The 25893-nt window shown below is 37.7% G+C and overlaps 1 protein-coding gene across 1 annotated transcript in view; it reads right to left on the bottom strand.

Moving 5' to 3' along the window:
• The window catches only part of Mgat4d (MGAT4 family member D), a 50916-nt gene that overhangs the window by 19296 nt on the left and 5727 nt on the right, over window positions 1-25893 (bottom strand). The window contains exons 2-9 of the mRNA XM_063260517.1: window positions 17285-17443; window positions 14357-14494; window positions 12367-12500; window positions 9121-9167; window positions 6552-6662; window positions 4404-4479; window positions 2671-2785; window positions 88-218 (exon numbers count right to left, since the gene is read on the bottom strand). Of these exons, the coding sequence (XP_063116587.1) occupies window positions 88-218; window positions 2671-2785; window positions 4404-4479; window positions 6552-6662; window positions 9121-9167; window positions 12367-12500; window positions 14357-14494; window positions 17285-17443 (911 nt within the window). The remainder of the gene's footprint in view (window positions 1-87; window positions 219-2670; window positions 2786-4403; window positions 4480-6551; window positions 6663-9120; window positions 9168-12366; window positions 12501-14356; window positions 14495-17284; window positions 17444-25893) is intronic.

Raw genomic sequence — 25893 nt, forward strand, 5'->3', positions numbered from 1 at the left:
GGTTTAGTGAATTAATTTAGGATAATCACATTAAATAGACAATGATTTCTTAAAGTAGTTGTCATTTTAAAGTAAAGAAATACTCACTAGTGGTTCTCCTGCATCACATATCTTTATGTGAAAAATTTCATCTACGAGTAAGTCAATAGGTCTTTCCTCATAGAACATTAAAAAAAAGTGTACAAACTCAGGTAAATCTTTAGATTTGAACAGTTTTCCTATGGAGAAAGGGTAAATAAATGCAAGTAACTCACAAACAGTTGTCGAACTCATTAAAATGAAAAAAGAGAAAAAATTATTAGAATATGAATGTATCCTATTCTTATAAAGTTTAAAGAATAATAAAGTTGGAAGATGATGAAATAAGACACTCTATCTGCTAAAGTACTTATTAAGAAGTATCAGCTCTGAAAAAAGAAGTGTAAGTTTAACCATTGCTCTTAGGAAATTAATTTTGATAGCTAGTGCTAACTGATTGTCTAAATCAAGTGAAAGAAAAAAATTATGAAACCTGAAATTTGTTACTTAATTGCATAAAAACTAATTTGTTGATCTTACTTTTGTAGCACTTAATCTATCACATATTCACATATTCACTTAGTTTTTATCACTGTTGTATTATCTCAACATGTGAACATTGTCTTATCAGAACTTTTTATATTTGTGGTTCTTAAATCAGATTTAAAATATAGTTACTATATTTTAGGTAGGATCTTATTTGTTCTATTAATGACCTATTGTATTTTCAGTTTTAATGTGAAATTCAAGCAGTAAGACTTAGTTAAATTTTCATTTTAGAGTAAACAATATAAAATACCTACAACCAAATAATAAGCGTGATTGTAGGATGTAGTCTGTTTCAATGTTTCCTTGCCTTTGAGTCTATGTGGGTCACTTTAATGAAATGAATATGTATATTTTAAATGTTGATACTTATTCATACAGAAGCCAAAACAAATGATTCATTGATGGAAATACTTGATTCATTTCCTAACCTGCTGTTAGCAGGCTGTACAGTTCTATTTCTCAGGTTCATATTTTTGATAAATAATGAATAAAATAACTTGCTGTGATAGCAAAAAGCAAAGCCTTTGTAAAGGAAGCTTAATAAGACTTCAGCATCGCATACATAGTGGTCCTTGTTAAACATACTCTTGTGTGATGAGAACGTAAGTACTGTACTCTACTGTACTCTGAGCTTCTTAACTTGCTGGGAAAGGAAAGATGAATTCTTTGAAACTTGTAAATTCTCAGAGTAGTACGGATAGCACTGAGAGCAAGTACTCTTGAAGCTTCTCATCAGGTATTCCAAGTACCTACAATTTTTCTTCTTATTTTGGCCAAAACTGAGTGAAAACCTTAACAATTCACAGAATAATTGAGAAAAAAAAGTGACCAAATAAGCATATAAAGAACAGCACACTGATTAGCAATCAGAAAAACTTTATGCTCTTCTGAATGACAATGAAAATAAAGTAAAATAAAATAAAATGTACAGGATGAAACCAAATGTCGACAAACTTGTGGAGAAACCCAACTCATACACATTACTCATGACAGCATAAATTATAGAGCCAATTCAATTATAAAGCAACAGGTTCTATGAGCTACCCAGCTGTATTTGTCCTCAGCAGTCCCACCTCAGGGAACACATGTGACATTTCAGTCTTTTTGGAGTGGCAGAAAATTGGAAATAAGATTTGCCACTCGGGGAATGGACGGCAAAGAGGATTACTATGCAGCATGTATGTAGCAGTAGGAAACAGTAAACCAAATGAACATAAAGTGATATTTTGAGTTTTTAATCTAGTTTTGAGAGCAAAAGTGCAAGGAACAGAAATAGGCTTGCCACGTTACCATGGAAGTAAATTAAAATACAAACCTGAGAAACACGAAATGCTTTATGTGGATATACATATATTTTGAACATATTAAAGTGAAACCTTTTAGGGCCTTGGAGGAAGTTGAGGTAGGGGTTGGAATAAAAGAATAAAATAAGAGAATAGGTGAATCAGTAACGGGTGGGTCAGTAATGTCACACTGTGAAATTCAACATGAGATCTTGAAGTTCAGCGGGAAAAAAAGATGGAAAGCAGGAAGTAAAAACAAGAAAGAAAGAGGACAGTCTGGATGAACTGGAGAAAGTCAAATTACGGGCTCAGGTTAAGACATTAAAGTCATTTGGCATACTAGAAACTTCGGACACTGGAGTACAATCATTCTGAGATAAAATTCCTTCCATTACTACCTCATTTCTATGATTCAGTGCCCCCCCCCTTTTTCTTTCTGGTGCTACAGGTTGATCCAGGGTTCTTGCCCTTGTCTATCACTGAGCTCCACCCCCGCCATTAGGATTCCCTTAAAAAAAAAAAAAAAAAAAAGTACATCCTTGTCACTAGGTCAACAGGTGCCAGACCTAGTAAGAAGCTGCTAACTATGTATTTATATAACCTATGTGTATGTATGTTGTTTCACTCATTAATGTTGTCTATTTAGAAAAAAGTTGTTCAAAAATATGTTGTCTGAAGCTGACTTTATTATTACAATTATAGGCTATTTAAAGGAATTCTGCCATTCCTTTCTATTTAGTAACCAATTTGCTGATAAATTCTCTAAGTTTGAAGAGTATTGTGTGTAAAAACTTGACCTAACAGTAAATCTATTGCTTACCTATGAATCCCAGCACTGAAAACTGAACACAAAACCAATCATTCGAAGTCATATTTTTAATAAATTCTGTTAATTTTGTAAAGTACATCTTTTTAGCTATGATATCATCTTCTAGCTGGAGGAAAAAATGCATTAAAAGGTATTAGTATTTTGAGTGCTTCTACTGAGTAAGTTACATGAAAGTAAAAAATATTTACAACGGCATACACTGAAAAGATGTTTTATGAGATAATAACTTTATTTTTAGTCTAATTCACTGAGGATATTTTATAGCCAGCTTTTAGTTTCTGATTCTGAACGTAACCAGAGGAAATATTATATTTGTCTTTCCTAAATAGTAACCACTAGTATTCAGTTTAAATTCTCCCAGGAAGAGACTCATCAAAATCCACGTTCATTCTCACCAGTACTCCGGTTTCGCAGGTAAGCCAGATCTGGGCTGCTGTCACAAAGCACTGCTGACCACCTGCTTACACACAGGGGTCATGGCTTTCTCACAGTGCTGGATGCTGGAGGTCGGACATCAAGGCACCAGCAGACTTAGGGAGTGCTGCTGGCTGGGTCCTCCTAGGCGGTGTCTCCTGTGCGCCCTCATGAGGTGGAGGGGCCTGCGGTCTGAGAGTACTCACCCCAGTGACCACATGTCCGCCAGCCCTCGTGATCTGATCACCTCTAAAGGCCCCAGCTGTTTCATGCCACTCCTCTGGGGGCTGGACCCCAGCAGAGTCATTTTGTGCCAAGGAACACACACGTCCTGATAACAGCAAGGCTAACTTTGTGCTCGGAATGACAGGGCCATGTTCTGTCTCCAGCTTTTGTGACTGAGAAAACAGTCCTGGGCAGAGAGGTGACAAAAGGAAAATGAACTCTTCCCACCCACAGCGAGCTGGTGACAGAGATGGCACGGGATACCGAAAAACAGGGCTCCCAAAGAGCAAGGAGAGACTAAACAAGAGCTACGTTTCCTTTTATTTCTTTTTTTCCACTTAATTTATATAATGCATAATCTGAAACCCTTTTGGGCCCTTCAATGATTCTGCAGTGTGCATGTTACCAGGGCACAGGATGCATTAGAACTGCGGAGTTGTGGACTGGAAAGAATATTTGGCTGGCTCTTATGTTTCCATTATACTGCCACTAAGTAGAATCAACAGGAGTTTTTTCCAAGAAAAGAGAAAATCTTGTATTTAGCTTTTATCTAACTTTCTACTTTGCAATTGGCAAGGTACAGACTGATTTCGGGAGCCACAACATTACTATTTAAAACTATGGAAGGAACAAGGGGAAAAAGCTACATAACTGATCTGTGTTTACAAATGTATCAGGCACTGCGGAACTGTGGAACTCATAAAGTATGAGGAGATGTAGGGAAAAAGTGGAAAGCACGTACAATGTCTAACATAAAGAAAGTACTCAAAATACACTTGTTTAAGCTAATAAAACTATGGGCAGAAAAAAATAGAGGCAGTGAAATTTCCTTTTTCTCTCCCTAATTCAGATTTTCTTTTCAGTTCGTTTCACGTAACTATAATTTCCTCTGTTACAATAATCCCAGTGAGAATATTAATATAAAATCAGTTTTAACATTCCTTCTGACGTCTTAATACTATGAGTATTTTTTTTCCTTTCTGGAGCAAAGCAAAGCCAAGGAACACAATAAGAAATAAGGAATTAAAGGAAGTAAGGAGAAAATAATACTGCTATTTTAAATTATATATATATCAAATTCTCACCTGTAAATAATATGTAGCCTTGGGTTGGGCATATGCCATTAAAACGGAAAAATCCAATACTTGTTTTATACGCCAACTAAAAATAAATAATAAAATCTGTTAATATTCATCATTATTTAATTTTTACTTAGAACTATGTCAGTGAACAAAGATTTTTTTTTTACAATTTATTAACAGTACTAGCCACATTGAATAAAATTGAATATGTTTATACAAAAGAGTTGCCCGTCCCGTTACTCAGTGGGAAGTACCTGCCGTTGCTAAACTGGGATAAACATAACCTATTTTTTACATTTTTGGTTAAATTTTGATATAAGTAAGAAGTTAACATTCTGTATGATCTTGAGTTTTATTCATATGAATGCATAAAGAAACTTTATTCTCATTTAGTACAAATGCTAGGCCATTTGCTTAAGATATAAAGAAGAACACATAACAGTTTTTGCTCTCTAGATTGCATAATCTACTATGATGAGACAGAAGATTAATAAAATGAAGGGTATGGAATGTAGCTCAGTGATAGAATATCTGTCTGGTATGAGAGGCCCTGGGTTCAATCCTCTTTATCACAGAAGTAAATAAAATGGTGTGGGCTTCTAAAATGTAAAATTAGGACACAATTGTCCTAACCCCAGCAATGGAGGCTGAGGCAGGAAGACTGCTGTAAATTGGAGGCCTGCCTGAGCTACATAGTGAGTTCAAGGCCAGCCTTAGCTACATAGCAAGAAGCTGTCTAAAAAAAAAAAAAAAAAAGATGCTATAAAGATTTAAAGGAAAAAAAAGAACGATCTAGGATGACAACTTCATGAATGGAAAACTTGAGAACAACTAATTAAAAGCAAAACAAAGTTAACAATGACCCCTGGATGTTGAGAAACATTTTATTTTATTTTATCATTTTGAGGCAGGATCTCACTCTGTAGCTCAGGTTAGCCTTTAACTCACTACATAGTTCACGCTGGTCTCGAACCCTCTGCGATCCTCCTGCCTCAGTCTGCCAGGGCTGGACCACAGGCCTGTGCCACCACACCTGCACTCACAATTTTAAAACAAAAACAGAGCTAAGGGGTTCCCTGTAAGAGCTTTTTCTGATTTCTGATTTTTTTTTCAGTTTTGAGGAACCAAATTCTTATATTCTTTAATAGCTATCACATTTATTACTTGAAAATATAATCCATCACATATGGATAGTTTTTAATTTCTCAATATTTCTTTATAACTACCATGTTATTCTCAAAATTACTCTTTATAAATTTGTATATGAAATATTACATATATAAAGTGTTTCTCTAAACATATCGAGAACTCAAAGAGGCAATGGATCAAAAGAGTAACAACACACGGAGCACAGCCAGCCAAGAGAAAGCTCGGTCTGGAATCCGGGTAGAAGGACTTACAAACCCCTTCTCGGTGCCCTTGGTAATAATTTTTGCAGAAATATGAGTACAGCCAGTAGTGCACAGGTAAATGTTGAACAGCTGACTCAGTGTTTGGGAGATGTAGAGCCCTGATTTTGGCTATTGCCCATTTCCATGGTGTAAATGCTCCTGCCATCCTTGACCCATGCTGCTAGCTCAGAGTCTTGGGAAGTGGGAACTTGGGAAGTGTTTACACAGCAGCGCTGCAGGCCGGGAGGAGCCGGCTCCCCCACATCCCTCCGCCTTCATGGTAACAGCTATCAGATGCTGGCCCCAAGGTCTCCTCAGGTGAAGTCAGCTATTTAGAGTACTCGTTGTGGCTTTGGTTTAGAATTGACCCCCCAGAAGCCTTCTGTGTTCTGAGGCGGGATGTTTGGAAAGTGATTAGATCTGGGAGGGGGAGGGAGAGGGGGGCCCATGGGGCTCATCAGTGCTTTGATCCGCTTGCAGATGTGCACCTGAACCTGCTTTTAGGAGCAGGACTTGGTCACAAGGAGCAGGTCCCTGAGGCTGACTGGGAAGGCGACATCTCTCCCTCTCACCGTGCCCTGGCCACCAGGATGTGGGCAGCTTTTGTCCCCTGTGCTGATTCTGCCACCAATTGACTGTTGGCTAAACCGTGAGCCAATGGAAACCTCTCCTCCTTTAAGCTGCTGGTGCTGGATGTGGAGTCTGAGGGAGGAGACAGTAACCAGTAACCGAGGCAGTTCGGTTCTCTAATATGCCATACCGCTTCTCTTTTTGTGAATAATTAATTGCTTCCTCATGTATCACGCTTGGATAAAAAAAGTCAGGGACGGAAATAACTTCTAAGGTTCCAGACTTCACTTGTCTTTTGAATCTGTAAATAGAAGTAAATCGGTGCTTTTAGTGAATATTTAATTTAGCAAAATAACATAAATACTGAAATACAACTTCTTCATGTATTTCCACATAATATTGGGAACTGAATTATTTCATATGTTGTTACATGGTACCAATAACCTATAATTACTTTTTAACTAAAACTAATTAATGGCATTCCATCTTAATGGCAGGCATATCAAAAATTAATGTTTAAAATAACTTCCATTTGTAAAAACCATGAGTACTTTTTAAAAAAAATTATAAACAGAGGTAGATGCTGACATTAAGATACCACACCCTAATGCAATATGATAATATCCCCAAGAAAGCAATAATAATAAATCTTTTAAAAATGTATATGAGTTTAATAAAGTCCTTTTGAGTATAGCAATGTGACTTCTGAAAGACAGTAACAGAGCAGGAGAAGGTCACATCTGACACTGACAACTCTTTGGAGAGCTATGTGTATTTGTTTTAGTATTTCTATTTTTTGAAAGTTAATACAGATAGACCAGCAAGGACAACACTAAAGTACATAAAACACTGCTCACAAAAGCCGTAATATGAATCTCATATCATCAAGATAAGGAACGACAGACCAGATGGAGCTTTAAATGATCTTCCCTTAGCCAATTCTAGGGAGGATTTAAATTTAGGTATTATGTTATTTATTAAAATGCTAAAAGCTCAAGAAAATGTTTAGTTTTTATTGCCTAAAATAAAAAGCAGGACAATGCTTCATACACATAACTTCAATATTGTGCAAAACTGGCAGCTCCAACTACATTGGTCCGAACACCTCAATTACAATTACTGTGTGTGGTAACAGCCTCCGCCACCAATACTGTTCAAACTGTAGTTACCATAGTGTATTAACTGAATAATCATGCCAACAATCTTCTACTAATTCCAGATCACTACAGAAAGAACAGATGCTCATCAGTGACCAATCACAATGCTTCTTCCAAAGTCAGTTGGCGACTGGTCCCTGTGCGTGGGTTACCCACTTCACTCTCAGAGAGGAAAACACGCATGTGTGCTGTCTCAGGAGTCTCCTAGTCATCAACAAACCCTTGTGGCATTTAATAAAAGTGGGAGATTGAAAGAGGGAATCCACCGACAGATGAAAGTGTGGGAAGCAATGGTGCTGGTAGTAATTCTGTCATGTGATTACAAGCCAGCAGCCCTCGGAAATGCTGGCAGCTTCCACTGCGAGAGACCCCAGATCCACAACAAAGGGAAGTTGGCGGGGGTGAACTTATCAGGCAGGTCAGTGAGGAAGGTGGTTGCCATGAAAAGCAAGTCACAGCGCAAGTGATGCTGCCAAAGTAAGCTCATTAAGGAAACGCAGAATATAGCTTCTCATTACCTGGCACTGCAAATGATAAAATGTTCAGACCTGATCTGAACTCAGAAGTATTACAATTTGCCAAACTAAGAACAGGCGTTAGCTTTGTATTTGAGTTCCATGACAAGAAGATAAGCACTATTAAAATATTCATGATAAATTTCCTAAAAGAAATAGTATGCGTTAGTACTCAAGGACTTCAGTGCTTTAAAGTAGAATGTATTCTTGTCTCCCTGAAGAAGATCTACTTACACGTTTAGATTCAGCTCAATCACTATCTTCTCGAAAAAAATCCTTTTTTCTTTCTTTTGTGCACTGGGGCGGTACTGAGGATTGGATTCCACCCTCAGCCTTTTTACATTTTGAGACAAGGTCTCACTAAGTTACTAAGTTGTCCAGGCTGAGCTTGAATTTGTGATTCTCCTACTTCACTCCCAGAATGCTGAGACTGCAGGCACAAATGCGAATGTCCTTTTTCTACTGGCAAAATACAGTTGAATACTCCTCCTGTATATTCTCACACTGTCTTAACTGTACTATTCAATGACAGCCTCCACACTCTGGTGTGTTTTTTTAACGAGTAGTACTGCGCATTTGAAGATATGAATTTGAGCCCCTTCTATAGCATCCTGCTTGATGAATGACTTTGTGTTGATTCAACAGCATGTGCTCTGGCTGGTTACAGCACTTGGACCTCATGCAGTAAGGAATACAATAGTGTTTTTTTTTATCAGTACTGGGGATCGAACTCACAACCGCCTGCTTGCAAGGCAGGTGCTTATGCCACTGTGCTAAATCCCCAGCTCTACAATAGTGTTTTGAACCCCATCTAGTAGTTTTTGTCAGCATCAAACAATTCCACGAAGGATATATATTTTAACAATAATAATCTGTGAATTTTAATAAGTAGGTAGCCTACAAAAATCAGAGAAATTGTAAGCTATACTTCATCGCAACTTAGCAATAGCTACCAGGTTCTTTCTGCACAGCTGCATTCATTACAAAGAATACAATCATTAACAAGTAATAGTACTAGTGGACAGAAAAAGGTAGGAGGGAAAAATGAAAGAATGGCTAACTTTGTCATTTATCACTCCGTACTTACCTTTTTCTAACCATGTCAACAACCGATTTTACATAATCTTCATTACTCTAAAAATCAGGAAAAATTTAATGAAAGTAAGCATGATTCATGGTTTTATTATTAAAACACTTTTGCTCTATGTAAATCTATATGTGAAATGTTGGTGTCCTCATATTTTCTAGCATTTTCAGTTTGTATGAGACATTTTTAAAAACATGTATTTAAGAATTGTGACTTGAATACAGAAAATATTGCATCATTGTCCCTTTGCTCTCATATGAAAAATTACTGTCCATTTTTACATTTAAGCATTAGTACACAGAACCTTCTCTATCTAAGTGTTTTGCTCCAAAACTGGTCACCTTGGAATGATTTAATTCAAAGAACTACTGTTTTGGAAAATGTCTTCATTTTCTGAGTGTTATGTGACAACAAGCTTACTTTATAAAGTAGTGCCACAGTTCTGTGACTTTATTACTTGGCCTAACTCCAAAATTTTCTTCTGACCTAAACTCTGTGAACTTGTTCAAACAGTATGCTGGATTAGACTACAAACTCATTCGTGAAAAGCTTCTGGTGTGTATCTCCTTGGGAGTTATTTTTTAAAAAAATAACTGATGCCACTTACAAGATGTGGTTTCAGAACCCATAAAGGTTTCCAATATAAAATTATGAAAGTATTTGAAAGAATGACAAGTCTATTGTTAAACCTGAGATGCTAAAAAGACAGCTCTGACTATATATAATCAGGGTGTTTAAAAACATCAGGTATATTGTAGCCAAGTCTATTGTAGCACCTAAAATTCTTTTTTAATTTTACTTTATTTATTTATTTATTCTTGGTCATTTTGAGACAGCGTTTCACTAAGCAGTGCGGGCTGACCTTGAACTCACACAATCCTCCTGCCTCAGCCTTCCAAGGACTGGGATTTTAGGTGTGTGCCACCACGTATGGCCTAAAGTACCAATAAGCATAAATTGAATCAATTTTGACAGATATTAAGCACAATACAGTTATATTTCTTAAGCCTTCTGTATCGCACTTTTAAATTGGTTCCCCAATATTTTATTTGTCTAAACATTTTAAACAATGTGTATCATGCAAAAAGCAAACAAAAACTACAAACTACAGAGATATGTCGAAATATTTTGGAGATTATATGTGTGCTCCCAATATACGAAATGAAACTGGGATGAACTAAAACAAGTGTTTAATCTTTTGTTTACACTTTTATGGTAGCTCCACTGAAAATTTTTGGTTTAGAGGGCTTTCTTTCTCTGCATTCAAATACATCTTTATTATAAGGCACTCAAGTGAAAAAGAAAGAGTAACTATGATTCCTCTAACTCCCAGCATCCTGAGATAAGCATTATTTATATTTTGGGGGCCATTATTTTAGTGCCATGATTTAGATCTTGAAAGTTGCCCAAATACCATCTATTCAAGGGCTGGTCCCAGCCTAGGTCACTGGGGATGTGCTTTAGAAGGGAAAGTTGAGACCCTCTTCATCCTCTCTGTTTTCCAGCTGCTGAGAATTGAATCATTTCCCTCTACCCTGTCCTTCCATCACTGTGTTGCTGCCTTGCCTTGGGTCTAAAAAGCAATGACCCAACCCACCATAGCGTGAAACCTCTGAAACCATCAGGTGAAGTAAACTTTTCCTCCTTTAAATTGTGTATCTTCAGTGTTTTGTCACAGACACAGAAACCTGATGAATATTCTAGAGTTATTACACTCTTTTTGCTTTATGCATTTACTTTTTATGTGTTTTCTTTTCCGTCTCATTTTACACAGACTATATTATGTTAAATGTGACGCTTTATAACTTTTTTATATTCAGCCATACGATATAGATGTGATTTTATATCAGTGTGTAGAGATACTCTTTTTCCTTTTAAGGACTATACAATATTGCATTAGAGATCTAAAATATTTACTCAGCCTCTTGCTGGTAGATATTTTGGGTCTTTTCTTATATTGTCATCGAGCTGTACTGAAATCATTACTTTTTGTATCATTTTAAATCCAACTACTTTCAGTATATTAGCTAATCTATTCCTCAAAGACTGCTGTGGTATTATCATCATTTAACAGACAAGGAAAGTAGGCACAGAGAACTTAAATAAGTTGCCCAAGATTACAAGCCAGGAAGCATAGAATTTGAAATTGAACCTTGACAATCCAGATGCAGAATCTGTGGTTTCAACTATTATTTTATACTGCCAGATTCTTACTGTGTTTAAACACTTGCATAATTATCTATTATGGATAAATTCACCAAATTTGGATTTATGAGATAAAAGATTGACACATTTTAAATATGATACATGTTGCCAAATTCCTCCAAAATGTCTTATGTTCCTAATATATACACAGTACTATATAGTTTTACTCAAATTTTCAGATTCTACAGTGATTACCATAATGGCATTAGGGGTAGACAGAAATCTTTGGAGCCATTATAGAAACCTAAATTTGAACCTTTAAATATTAGGCAACTTAATTAACTTTCTTTAAACTCTTGTTCCTCCATCAGTAAGACGAGGATGTTGATACCTACTTTACAGGGAGGCAACACAAGATGTAAATAATGTCTAGAAAAATTTTCCACAATCCCTCAGGCATAAGTACTCTCTCAATTAAAGGTAATTATTGTGGCTTAATACAAATTATTTCTGGATAATATAACAACTTTAAAAAATATTATTAGTAGGCCTTGATCTTACTAGGTGGCCCAGGATGGCCTCGCACTCACAGCGATCCTCTTACCTCAGTTTCCCAAATGTATTTATCAATATTTTATTGGGCTAAGCACAACTTACTACTATAGCATCAATTTCAGTATTTTGTTTAAAATATAATTTCTGTATCTTATAGAATGCAGTAATGCTATAGTAGATGCAATTCAAATTTAGCAAAATTATCTCTCCCATACTAAAGCATTTTGTTTTCTTTGTAGATTTACATATTGAATTCTTTCTCAATGGCATCAAAAAGTATTACATATATTGTCTTCAACCCAAAACAGGCATGCATGTGGATTGCATTTTTAAAAATTTTATTTATTTATTTAATCAATTTATTTTTTTGGTCTTGGGACTCAAACTCAACCTTGCACTTGCCAGCAGGGACCGGACTTCTGAGTTATATCCCCAGCTCAATTTTTTAAAATTTTAGAATAAAAATTTAAAATGATAAGGTGATTCCCAGTGAGGAAGGGAATTTGGAAGAGGAGAGAATAAGAATTTGTTATTTTGCATACATACATCTGCAACAGAAACAATCACGACAGCATCCTTCTCTTCCCAAGGCGTCATCCTGCTGACAACAGAGTTCAGTGTTTGCTTCAGGTAAGTGTGATTTCCTCTGCTTGTGGTGGGAATTCCTACTGCAAAAGAAACTGCACATACCAGAGTATGGAGGCGTCATTTCAAGGCATAAATCAAAACAACAGCACTAATTCTGTGCTTCTTTTTATGTTTGGGTTAGTCTTAGGCTCATAAAAGTTGTTTGAAACTGCATCATAAAAACAACCCTAACTGTGTTATCACATCTTTCATTTTTTGTTGGAGGGAATTCTCATTTCCAGTGGGTTATATTTTAGTCAGTATATTAAATAGACCCCACAATATTCTTATGCTGGAAGGTTGTGGTGCAATAAAAATCAAATCGAACACTTGCTACCTATCACAGTTTTCATACCAACGGTCACACAATGGCTGATCCTCTACCCTTCCTCTTCAAGAGACTCTGGAATGCCAACAGTGAAAAGACTATGAGATGTTTTCACCAGTGAGAAAAATGTCTGCAGTAATTTCTAAGTGGTTTGATGGAATGGCTCCACGCCCTTAAGTGGCTTTTATTGCTCAGTACAAAGTGAAGCACTGAGGAAAACCATCCCCATGTTATCCTGAAGGAGAACTGAATCAAGATTTCATCAAGGAATTCCGCCCAAAGCCAGTCATGGCGGCCCCAGTTTCTGGTGGTCTGAGAGGAGGGAAGAACACAGCCTCTCTATCCTCAATTGCCCCACGTTGAAAATGAAAAGGATTTCCAGAATGGCTAAATGAGGGACTCAGAAAATCATCTTCCTAAAAAGCAGTAAGAAAACTTAAAAAAAAAAAAAAAGAAAAGAAATGAATGAAATAGTTATTTTATGGCCATAATATACAACAAACTGAGAAACGTTTATTTAAAGAAAGAGACTGAACTTTGGAAACAGCAGTAAAATTTAGTGCTTTACTGATTATCATTGAATTTGAACAACTGGAGCCCTTAGGCTGGGCCTGAACTTGTGATATCCCTCCTGCCTGAGCGGTGTGCTGGGATTACAGGTGGTGCCACTACACCTGGCTCCTTCACTAGTTACCTGGTGCTCATTACATATTCCAAATATGATCCCCTTGTTTGTTATGTGTCATAAAGATAACATCCCCATTCTGGGTTCCCTTTTCAATATCGTGTCTCCTAATGCACAGAAATTCCTCATTTTAAAGTAGTGCAGCTTAGTCATTTTTTCCTTTATAGTTGATCTTTTTGGGTTCTTTTGAGAAATCTTTGCTTATCTCTACATCCTAAGGATGTTTTCCTGGGTTCTTGTCAAGAAGGCTTATTGTTTACCTTTCGGTTTGGACCTACCATCCATCTGGAATTGATTCTTTTGTGCCCTGTGATGGAGCAATCAAGTTTCAGGGGGTGGAAGGCATGACCTTGGTACAATTCTTGGGATGGCTTCCACTGCTATAGGATAAAATTCTGAGTCTTGGCTCAACACCCTTGCTTCAAATTCCAGTGGTTTTTTTTGTTCTTTCTTATTTTGTGTAATTGAGCTCATACTTCAAGGATGAGCTTAAGTGCTGCCTCTGTGTAAAACGTTTTGCTGACCTGAGTCTCAAAAAAGATGGGAAAATAAGAAAACAGCCAGGTACGAATAGCTTTACAAAACCAAAGAGAAAAGATCTGTCAAGTATTCAGCTGATGTTTAATGTATATTTGGTTTACGCTGACTTATTTTCAAAGCATCTGTATTAAAATTGAATTTTAAATCAAATCAGTAAATATTTATACAACTTTTTTTTTTTTTTGCCAGACCACAGAATATCCTGGCTGCTGGTGTACACAGCCTCCCTAACGCCAGACAGGCTGGAGGTGTCCTCTCAATCTCCAGTGATATTAGGGAGTTACACTTTCAAATTTAAAAGCATACCTTCCAAAGATCAAAATACCTTCCAATTTTCCAAGTCTAAGGTCTCTTACCGCCTGTTTTCCCTTGGCCAATTAATACTTCAGGATAAATTCTTTTGACTTTCCTTAGATGAGGAAGAAAGAACTTAAAGTCTTCAAATAGATTAGAAATGGTTTCTTCCTTACTCGGGGTATCCGTTTCCTTCTCATCTGGAAGATAAAATAAACAGGGCTTCTGAGTTTTTAGCCATAGGCATTTTTTTCTCTCTGATACAAATTTTCTAAATGAGGGTTAATAAATTAATCCACAGACTAATTTAGTATGAAAGAGAAATGTATACTTATATGTAAACTATCAAAATTATATTGTAATAAAGTATACTCAAAGATTATTGATTTAAGTTTATTTTAAAAGCAATTTTAAGTGAAGCCTAGCACTATGAGCTACACCACAGACCAACAAAGCTGTTAGCTTTAAGTGAAACGTGCAGGAAAGGGCTTCTCAATTCTGGTAAATATCACTTAAGTAATGTTTGCAACTTTATAACCATTTTGTAGCCCCTTAACATTTAATGACTGTTCATACCCTTCATTAAATTTTTCTTAAGCAATTTCAAAAAAGAAAAACAAACCTAGAGGGCTCATACTACTGAAGTTTAACTTATTATGTAATATATAATTTGGTAATCAAAGCAGTATGATATTACATAAAAATATGCAATTTCACAGACTACAGAATACAGAAATTGATCACACATACATGCTTGGCTGATTTTTGACAAAGCTGAGCAAGCAACTGATCAATCCAGAAAAGACAATTAATAGCCTAGCGCAGGGACATTTATGAATTCGAATAAAAACACTGAACCTTGCTCTGTACTGCAGACCACTTACAAAAATTAACTCAAAAGTTTCAAAACCATAAATGTAAAACATGAAACTATGAAGTTTTCAAAAATAAAAGAAAATCCTTGTAACCATGAGCAAGGTAAAGATGTCCTAGATACAGCACAACAATACATTAAAGAAAACTTGATTAATTGGACTTCAAGAAAAATTAAAGTGTCTGACTTCTGAAGAACATCAAGAAAATAAAACCAAATATTGTGGTATACATCTGTTAATCCAGTACTTTGGAGGTTAAGACAGGAGGGTTGCAAATTCAAGTCTTGCCTGGGCAACTTAGTACAGCACTATCATAAAATTTAAAAAGGGGTAGGGATACAGCTCATTGTGAAGGCCTGGGGGTGGTTTCATCCTCAGTGCCAGGAAAAAAAAGAAAAAGAAAAAAGGCAAGTCAAGGCACAGACTGGAAGAAAATATTTTCAAGCATGTATCCATCTGGTATCTATCCAGGATAAGATGTATCCAGGATGTCAAAATTTGACAAGAAAGCAAACAACTCAATTAAAAAATGGGGAAAACGATTTGAACAGATGATTTCTAAATGAGATCTCTCGATGGCAAAGAAGCACATATAAATGTCAACCATCAGTAATCACAGGGGGATTAATACTTAGAACTGAGGACAGTGACACTGGAATGGCCACAGGAACAGGAGTGACTGGAAATCTCTTACACTGTTGCAGAGGATGTGAAGTAGTCTGCCCACCCTGGTGAGCAGTGTCAGAGCCATCAAAGCTGAATACACATGCAGGGCTATGGCTGGCCTGGGCATGGCTGAATTGAGAAAGAGGAGATGCCTCAGGGGGCAAGATAGGCCACAGCTGAGGACACCCGGAGAGTCTCCTAGGGTAGTTCTCCTTAATTAGCACCCCTCTGCTGCTGGGAGGGGCCCTTGAGCCCCTCCCAAAGTCCTACTCAGGTTTCCTGTGTTTTCTACTCTAACCCCTTCCTTGTTTGAATGCTAAATAAATAGGGCCCGCCCAGAGACACTGTCTGTCTCAGCCACCAGAGTTAAGAACTCTGCAGAGGGTTTTGGTCCTCCTGGAGCCCTAAAGATCATGCCGCTCCTCTCATTCATTTGAGCCTTTGCTGCGCACTCATTTAGGAGACTGGGGATCTAGACACAGACCCCCATAGTCTGGCAGGTTCTGACAAGTTAAACACAGACTGGACGTAAACCACATCGGTCCTATTCTAGTTGTAATCTTGAAAAAATTAAAAAATTTTCTTCAAAGAAAAAATTCCCTGTGATGAATGCTTATAAGCAATAGTGATTTTTTTAACTGCCCCAAACCTAAACAACTCAAATGTCCTTTCAACTGGTGAAAAGATTAGCAAACTGTATCCATTGTACACCCATACAATGAAATCTCAGCAATAAAAGAGGGAGAAATGATTATTCGCACAAGGATTTGCGTGTGTCTGTGCTGCGTGAAACAAGCCAGCCTCGCAGGGTGATGCCCTGTAGGGCTGCATTTCCACGGCAACCAGGAAACCGACCCGCGATTGCCGGGGGTTTAAGTGTGGATGGATGAAGAACTGGACTACACAGGAGAAACACAGGTGGGAATTTTTACCCTGGAGTAATGGACGGAAGGTTCACATTCATGGTGGTGTGGTCTTCATGTGGGCCGCTGTGGATACAAACAGGTGAGTACGACACTGGAGAGAAGGAAGAACTGGAGTGTGTGATTTGTCCAGCACTGAGATGAGCAGAAGTCATGGAAGTGGGTGGAACTGTGAACAGACGTGTGAGGTAGCAGGATAAGGATCGAGAGGGCTGCTTGCTGACGGGCTGGAGGAAGGCAAGGACAGGGTCAGCGGTGGTGCCAGGTGCCGGCTGTATTTACAGGGTGAATGGGGTGGTGCAGTCCATAGAGAGAGAGACCACTGTCCAAGCAGATTCAAGGAGAGTGACCTGCGATGTCTCTCAGCTGGTGTCCACAGCCGCACGCTAAGAGCATGGAACTAAGATTACTTACGGTTATGGAGGGGAAAATGCCTAAAAATCAGAAGGCATTTGATCTAAATCTCCAAAAACTGAACTTTAAGACAAATAAGCTACCATACACAAGGAACAAAAGCAACACTGACCTAAATTTTCTGACTGATTTCCTCTCTGCATGATTTCATGCGTCATCTCAGTCAAGGTTTTCAAGAGCTCTTCATGATTATGTTTGTTAGTACTTTTTAAATGTAGAATATTTTCCTTAAACTCCAAAATATGGTTTTTACAACTAGTTAATTGATTACCTGCAAAGAAAGAAAACAAAGTTATATTTATACAAGTCGCAATTGTATGACAATTTTCTGTGATTAAAAAAATGTAAAATATGTACATCAATATAGTTATATATATCATATACTATATATATCATAAAATGTCTTTATGAGGTATAATAAAAAAATGTAGTCAATGCTACTGCCAAGGGGCATCCAACAGAAAGGCAGGCTCCTAAAAACATTACAGTAGGTTCTTAACCACCTTATTCAATAGATCTGGCACCATGCAACTTTGGGACGTTCCCCAAACACAAAATGACCACAAAGGTAAATGTTTTGAACTAATTCAGAACATTGCCGCAGCCACAACAGGGCATCTAAAAACAGGAAAGAGGATTTCCAGGACTGCTTCAGAACATGGTGAGAATAAAGGGATACGTGTGTTCAAAGTAAAGGGGAATATTTTAGGGAGGATTAATGGCAATGTCTTTTACTGTAATAATTTAAATTTGAACAGTCACCATATTTTTGATCATACCTTATCTCAAGAGAAACTATTAGAGATAAGAGAATATGGATAAATGGTGTTTTAGTTAGCAGGGGAAGGACAGAAATTGGCAATGATGTGGGTGGAATAAAAGATGAATACATGGTTTGGGTGGCAATAAATTTAGATGGATTTTTAAAAACTAAGATCCAATAGGAAACTACACAAATAATAATGACTTGTTTGGGTTCCATACTGACTATTTTTCTTTCATCTGCCTTGCATCAGCAAGGGCACACATGTGGACAGCTGAGCTCAAACGCTGGGGGAAGCCACTGCTCAGCTCAGATGCTCCTGAGATCTTAGAGCACATGCAGCAAAATAGCCACAGACTTTCCTGTTGCAAACCCAGCCCTACAGGTCTGCGTTTGGATTCTGCTCTGGCCTCACTTCCTGCCCTCCCTCCCAGCTCCAGCCTCCCACACCATGGGGTGCTGGCTCCTGGGCCAACTCCATAGGGAGTGCTCATCCCCAGATTCAGTGTGGCTACAGCTCCCTAACTGCATTCAGTTTTCTATTGCAACAGTAGTGCCTCAGATAAGCACAGCCTGCCATGCTATGCAAACTGTCTTTTTTTTAAAGTCACCAATCGCTATCCAACTTACTAAATTGTGTCCATCTTTAGAGATCTCCAGAAAGTAAGTTTAAGAATAGCATCAATTTTGAAGTTGTTTTGGTTTTGTGTTTGTAGTGCTAGGGATTGAGCTCTGGCCCTGGAACATGCTAGGCAAGTGATTTACCATGAGCTACATCACTAAACCTTTTTTTTTGAAAGCATGTTTTTGTTTTGGGGAAAGATCTCACTAAGTTACTTTGGTTGAATTTGGAACTTGCAATCTGTCTGCCTCAGCCTCCTGAACAGCTGAGATTATGGATGTGTGTCGCCAAGCCTCTTTGTTTTGTTTGTCCTATTAAATTGTCAATGTCTACAATGACCAGCCTACAGGTCTTACACAAATACAGGTTGAATGAATGGAATGAATAGATTTATTGTAGAAGCTCATTTTAGTGATTTCTTAAAATGGAATCATACTTTAATCAGAAGAACTGTAAGTTAATAAATCTTGAATATTCACACAGTATACATTTGAGGATGCTTACAAATGAGGTAGATGTGGTGTAACCAGTAGCAACTATGGGATCAGGGTTTTCCAGCCAATATTCTTTTTACAAAATGGATTATATATTTATAGTTAATGTTTGTGGATGAGGCAACATGTCTGGCTTTCTGCAATGTTGGCCAATCCCTGAAGGACCAATTTGGTGAGCACTAAAAGAAAGCGTTTTCTCCGGGGGAAGCAGCATTTACAGAAACCGCCACACAGCAGTATTAAGAGAGATCATCTCTCTAATCTTGGATCTGCTTCTTGTACATTCTTCTGTGACAAATCAAGGAATCAATGTATTATTTGAAATATTGTATTGTGGTAGTTAGGCATTCAATTAGGTTATTATGGAAGACAACGTTACAGAGTCACTTTCTAGAGCAATGAGGAGATGCTTTAGTCAACTGAGCATCTTTGTAATAAAATTGCGAAACAAATGCCAGCTCATGTGTGTAAGGGACCAGCATGATGCCTGCCCATATAAAGGGGAGATCCTAAGTACTACGGAGCCTTGCTTCTCACAGCGGAGGCCCAAACACTGCTGTCCTGTAGAAATAAAATATAAGCCTCATTTATAATTTTAAATTTGCAGGTAGCCACATTCTTATAAGGTAAAAAGCAAACCAGTGAAGGTAATTTTAAATGTATCTTTTTTAACTCAATAAACTTCAAATGTTATTTAGATATCAAAATAATTGAATGTCCCATTAATTATCAAAATAAATTAACTAAATCATCAAAATAAGTAATGGGACATTGTATACTAACTAATCTAAATCCTATGTGTCTCTTACACTTAACAGCTCATCTCAATTCAGATGCTGAATTGTAATATTTACAATGAAAGGCAGTTTCATGTGCTGAAGAAACAGTTTGCATTGTCTGTTTTTAAGTATAAATTTGAACTGCTTAAAATCACTTTGAAGTGAGTATCCTGTCCCCCAGTTGCAGTAATGGTTTGAATTTTTGTCAGCCACCTGGCAGAGGCTACTGTACTGGACCAGGCAAATCTCTGGCTTGTCTCAGCTCTCACCTTCCTAGAAACGCAGCATTTCAGGCCACTCACCCCAAAGCTACTGAATCAGAATGTGCATTTCGATAAAGTTCCCAGCTGACTGGGGTGTGCACATTAAAATTTAAGAAGTGCTGTTGCAGACCTCTCTAATTGTTTTATCTTTATGATCATTGATATTAGCATAGTTCACCCTTTACTGTCTATAGCTGTAGTATTATAATTGCCTCTTAATTGATCTCTTACCTCCAATTCATGATGAATCTTCTGGAAACACTGCTTTGGGCCTATAAAAGGTCCCCTGAACAAATACTGAGCAAGGCCCAAACTCCTTGCCCTGGTACACAAAGCCAAAAACAAAATGATTGCGCCCTCCTCCACTGGCTTTCTTCATTCAGTAAATACCCCAGCGAGAAGAGGTGGGTTGACACCTCATTTTTTCTCTCTTTGACTACTTATTGTGTTTCCCTAACTGCACGAGACTACAGAACAAATAGGATAAAGCCAGGTTTTTACTCTACATCAAGGCCATCAGGCTACAAGGGATGGGGACAAACAGCATATATTTAAACAACTAATTATAACTCTTACAAGGGAGTTATCTTCCGAGCCACAGGCCCAGCGAGGCAGGGGTGATTAAGGAGGAAGAAGGAGAAGGTGAGGGAGGTAGAAAGGTTTCAGAGCAGAGGGAATATCTGAGAGGCTGAAGAAGGTACAGAGTTTGCCAAAGTATAAATCAGTTAAAGAGCAGAATAAAAGATAAATAATAGGAAACGGAGAGATAGAGCTTTTGCAAATGGGAACAGAACCAAGAGATGCAGAAAAGAGGAAAGGGAAGAGATTGGAGAAGAAAGGGACATACGAGAATTAAGACGTGTTATGCACACATCCCAACTCCCCACATTGACTACAATCATGCTCTACAAACATATACTAATAAAAATAAAATTTTTTTAAAAAAAAGAATTTTGTCATACAGCAAAAAGCAAGTAAGGACACTCCAAACCAAGGACATAGCAACACCAGTGGGCACCTCCTCCAAAGACCTAACAATCTCTCAATGGGCCCCACCTCTTAGACATTCCACTACTTCCAATAGTAATACTGTAGGGACCAAGCCTGGCTTTGGGGGAATATTCAGCATTCAAACAACAGGAGGCAGTTGGTAGGAGATGATGCTAAAAAGGGAACATACAGTTTGAATTACTCACCTTCACGTATGCTTTGTAATAATCAAATCATAGTATGCATCAATCCCTTTAAATTTCCTTAAAGCCCTTTATACATTAGGTTTTTTTTTTTTATTATTTTGTTTTGCAGCAGTGGAGATTGAACCTGAGGCCTTTGCATTAAACTACATCCCTACTCCTTTATTTTTTATTTTGAGACAGGGTCTTACAAAGTTGCCCAAACTTTTTGGGCTCAAACTTCCAGTCCTCCTGTATCAGTCCCCACAGAGTGCTAGGATTACAAGCATGCACCATTATCCCCTGGATTGCTTCAGGTTTTATTGTGAAATATATTAGGCTTGAGACCAAGTAGATAAAACAGCTTAAAGGCTAAAAAATAAAAATGAGCATCCATGAACTCACTACCCAGAGCTTAGAAAACCCACCTAGGTCCCTCACACATCCCATTCTCCTGCCTTCCCACTCTCAGATGAGAATTCTAAATTTTATATTAATTATCCACTGCTTCCCTTTATGGTTCTAACATTTTGCAAGTTGACTTACACTGCTGTTAGACATCAATTAAAAGAAAACAGATGCATTCTTCTATACTTACTTCTTTTCCTAAATTTATGCTTTTGAGACTCATTCACAATTGATGAGTCAATCTATAGTTCATTCATTTTAACTGCTGTAAAGATGTTGCTGTACAGCAGACTTATCAACACAAACTCTTAAGTCAAGAAGGGAGTGGGGAGAAATATTCCAAGTCCTGAAGGAAAAAAATATGCAACCTAAGTTCATATATCCGTCAAAACTCTCTCTAAAAATTAATGAAGAAATAAGATACTTTCAAGACAAGGAGGAACTGTGGGAGTTCGTGGCCACCAATCCAACCCTACAGAGAGCGCTGAAGGACATTACAGAGAAAGAGAGGAAGAGATATCAGGATTACAGCTACAGTGGCAGAGAGGCCTCAGTGAACGGGGCAGACCATGGAATGAGGGAATAAGGTGGACAAATTATAGCAGAAAAGTGGAGTAGCAGACATGAGGCAGAGACGGTAAGCTAGTCTTTGGTAGAGACAGCTCTGAAACTATATTAAAAAAAAAAAAAAGCAGAGGTCATTGCTAATGGTGTATAACGATTTAAAAGACACAGTAGTCCTAGTGCCATATTTAGATTGAATTAAATTTGTTCTGGTCTGTCCACTCATATCAGATTTGAGGACACAGACCTCTAGAACCAAAAATAGCAGGTTATACCATGGTAACTATCCTTATTTTCCTATTGACTTAAGCTGAAATCCTGTATTACTTACATTGTCTTACTATGACTGATCTTAATTGTATCTGAATCATAAGACTATTGGTTGGCCTTGACTGATCCTATTTGAAATCGGTATGCGTGTTAGAATCAACCCTAAAAGTAGAGGAAACTACTCTGAGCATGACAGGATGTAAAGGATATCCATACTGGTATGAATCAGTAACAGCTCTCAAATACTACAATGCAGTCAAAGATAAGTTTTTATAAAAATAGGTGATAGTATATTTAACTATAATAAGCCAGTGTTGTCGACAAATCTATTGAAAATAGCAAGAGAAAACATAGTAGCTACGGAAGATCATTTATATTATAGTTTTATAAGTCTTATCCATTGCATGTTTATCTAGGAAATTGTTTCGCTGTCTTGTTATGACTTGGTTTTCCCTATAATACAGAGAGGATAGGAACAAATACTCTGAGGAAGAGACCTGAAAAACCCGAGGCTTATTTTGTAGCATTATAATATAAATTCTAGCAATCTATTGCTTGCTGATTAAAATGACTCTGGACTGGTTTCTTCAGCTCAACTTCAGCATATGCAGAGATGGGGACGGCTATCACAAAGAGAATGAGAGATGCGATGGTAGTTGGAAATGTCTTCCCTAATCTGGAACTTGAGGACCTAAAAAGACTCCATCATCCTGTAATGATTTGATTTGTTCTATAATATTCAATAAGTATAGAAAGTGGGTGAAGTTAGGGACAACTATTTGTAAGACGCTAGAGACAGTTAGATAAGGTAGATCTCCAGTGGACTTGCTTTGAAATCTGTATTTCTTTAAATTGTTTTTTATTTTTTTTTTAAATGTTCTGTTCTGTTTTGATATGGTTAACCTTATCCTCTTAGAGATGTAAAACAAATAGGTGGGACTGATAATCATATTACGGAGCTTTTGTTTGGCCATAAAGCAGAATGGTTTGTAGGGTCACTTTTTTGAATGTCATTCTAAATACTTTAATTCTATAACATGAACAGCCATTTCGAAGAAGACAATTTGTAACTCATCAACTGGCAATTTCTTACCTTTTGTTTGTCTGTAATTTAGTATTATTTCTACCCTTTTTTTTTAATCTCCATGTATTTTTTTTTTGTTTCCTTTTCTTTAAATAAAAAAAAAAGATGTTGCTGTACCACAATGTATTTATCTCTCCTCTTGTTGAGCAATAATATTATAAGAACATTCATGTACCAAGAATATTCTGGTACATGTGTCCTAGTGAGCATGTTCAAGAGTTACTTAGGACAGGGAAGGCAAACTTTTTAGAGCTTTTTAATGATGCAAACAGCTGATTGTAGCATATGTGCCTTAAGTTTGCCACCACTGCCCTAAGATATATGGTGGTAGGGATGTTACTTAAAATATTTAACAACCTAATCCTACATGGATTAGATATACGAATCCATGAGATCAGAAGTTGGGCTATAAATCTATAGTAAGAAGTACACCAATAAAACCCTATTATGTAGTGGAATTGCTAAGACAGTGTGTGTGCTTTGTAATAGAAATGATCAAAATGTATAGTTCTTCACGGGAAATCTGTGTTGGTTTTTAAATCTTGATATTCTTTCCAAATGTCTAGAATTCATGATTTTTAACATAATGATAGGAAATAAAAGCATCTTATTGATAGTTATTCTAGGTTGATTCAAAATTTATGTTACATTTTGCTTTAGATTCTACTTTACTGATGCTACTATCCTTATCTTTAGTATCTTTTGATTGAGATTGTGATTGTATATTTTCTCCTACATTTTCTTCCAATATTTGTCTTTATAATTCAAATATGTTTCTTGTAAGTATCAAGCTTTTCTTGTTTTATATTAAATTAGAAATTATTTTAACTTCATTTTGGAGCATTTAATATAATTAGTGAGACAGTTATATGTCATTTTTCTCTTCTTTTAGTGGTTAGATTACAACACGAATTCTTGATTTACTATGGTCCATTACAAATTCCTAATTTCTTACCTTTTTTGTACTAGGGATTGGACCTAGAGCCCTTAACTGAGCTACAACCTCAGCCACCACCACTCTCACTTTTTAATCTTGAGAGACCGCCTGTAGTCACCAAGTTGCCCAGACTGACCTCAAACTTGCGAATCTCCTGCTTGGCCTCCCAGAGTGCTAGGATTATATACTCCTTTCCTGACAGTGATAAAATTTAAAACATTTACAACTTCTCCCTACAAATACACCTTGACTTGTGACAGTTGGCATAATGTATTTTCAACTCCACCAGGCATTAATCCACACTAGACCCCAGATTCTGCTGATTTAGGGCTGCACTCCACTCCTCCCCAGCCCTGCTCCATGGAACGATGTAACAATGTACATGGTTGGCATGTTCCCACAAGGCCAGACACCTTAGTTATATTTATACAATACTCCATTTGTATGGGATGAAAAATTCAAAAAAGTTAAGTGTGGGTATTCCAGAATGAGGCCTTTCTTCACTAATTCAGGGGCAGTGGAGCACTCCTACCCTGAAAACTGCAGAATCACTGGACCTGCAAGGACTCTCATGCTGCCAGATGTAGAGGGTCAGGAGAGGAGCCGCGAAGCACGGAGAGTCATCTGTGAAGCCATTCCCAGGATTCTAGTGGTAATGATGCCAGATTTTGCCCTGGCCAAGTGAGTACTGCACGAGAACCACAAGGAGGCGCCCGTGAAGCAAAAGACTTAGCAGGCAGAGGTCCTGGCAAGGCCAGGAGACAGGACATGCACATGGCAGTGGTGGGTGGCCCATGCCAGGGAATAAGCAGTGCGGAGTGAGGGCCCAGCAGGCTCTGGGAAGCAGCCGCATCCCACTAAAGAGCCAGTGCTGGATGTTTGTCACACAGAAACATCTTCCAGAGAAAGCGAGACCACCACACTGCTATTGCCCAGAAAACCCTGCCTCCCTACCTCCTTCCCACTCAGTTACACAGGGGAAGGCGGGGTCAGAAGGGCACAGCAAAGATGGCTAACAACATCCTCCCCCTCATCGGATGTTCTTCCATGTGACCTCCCCTGTCATTGGTCAACAGGTTCCAACAATTTTTTTCTTGCTTCAATCTGGGTACTTTGTGACTGCTGGGACCAACAGAACACAGCAGAAGAAACTCAGTGTGAGCTGTAGCAGCACTTAGCAGTGCATGCCAGCTGCAGGTGGCAGGTAAGTGTGGGTGCTTCCAAATTAGGCGGCTAACACAAGACTAAGGCCTCCAGGAAACACACTGGCAAAGGAGGCAGTCTAGGACTGGTTATCAGCCCAACTTGGGTTTAAAGGCAGCGATCACCCCCTTCATCATTCCCTGGGAATGAGAGAGCGTCAGT

This window comes from Cavia porcellus, unplaced genomic scaffold (assembly GCF_034190915.1).
Source record: "Cavia porcellus strain 051 isolate PalLab524CR breed Dunkin Hartley unplaced genomic scaffold, mCavPor4.1 scaffold_14, whole genome shotgun sequence".
Lineage (NCBI taxonomy): Eukaryota > Metazoa > Chordata > Mammalia > Rodentia > Caviidae > Cavia > Cavia porcellus.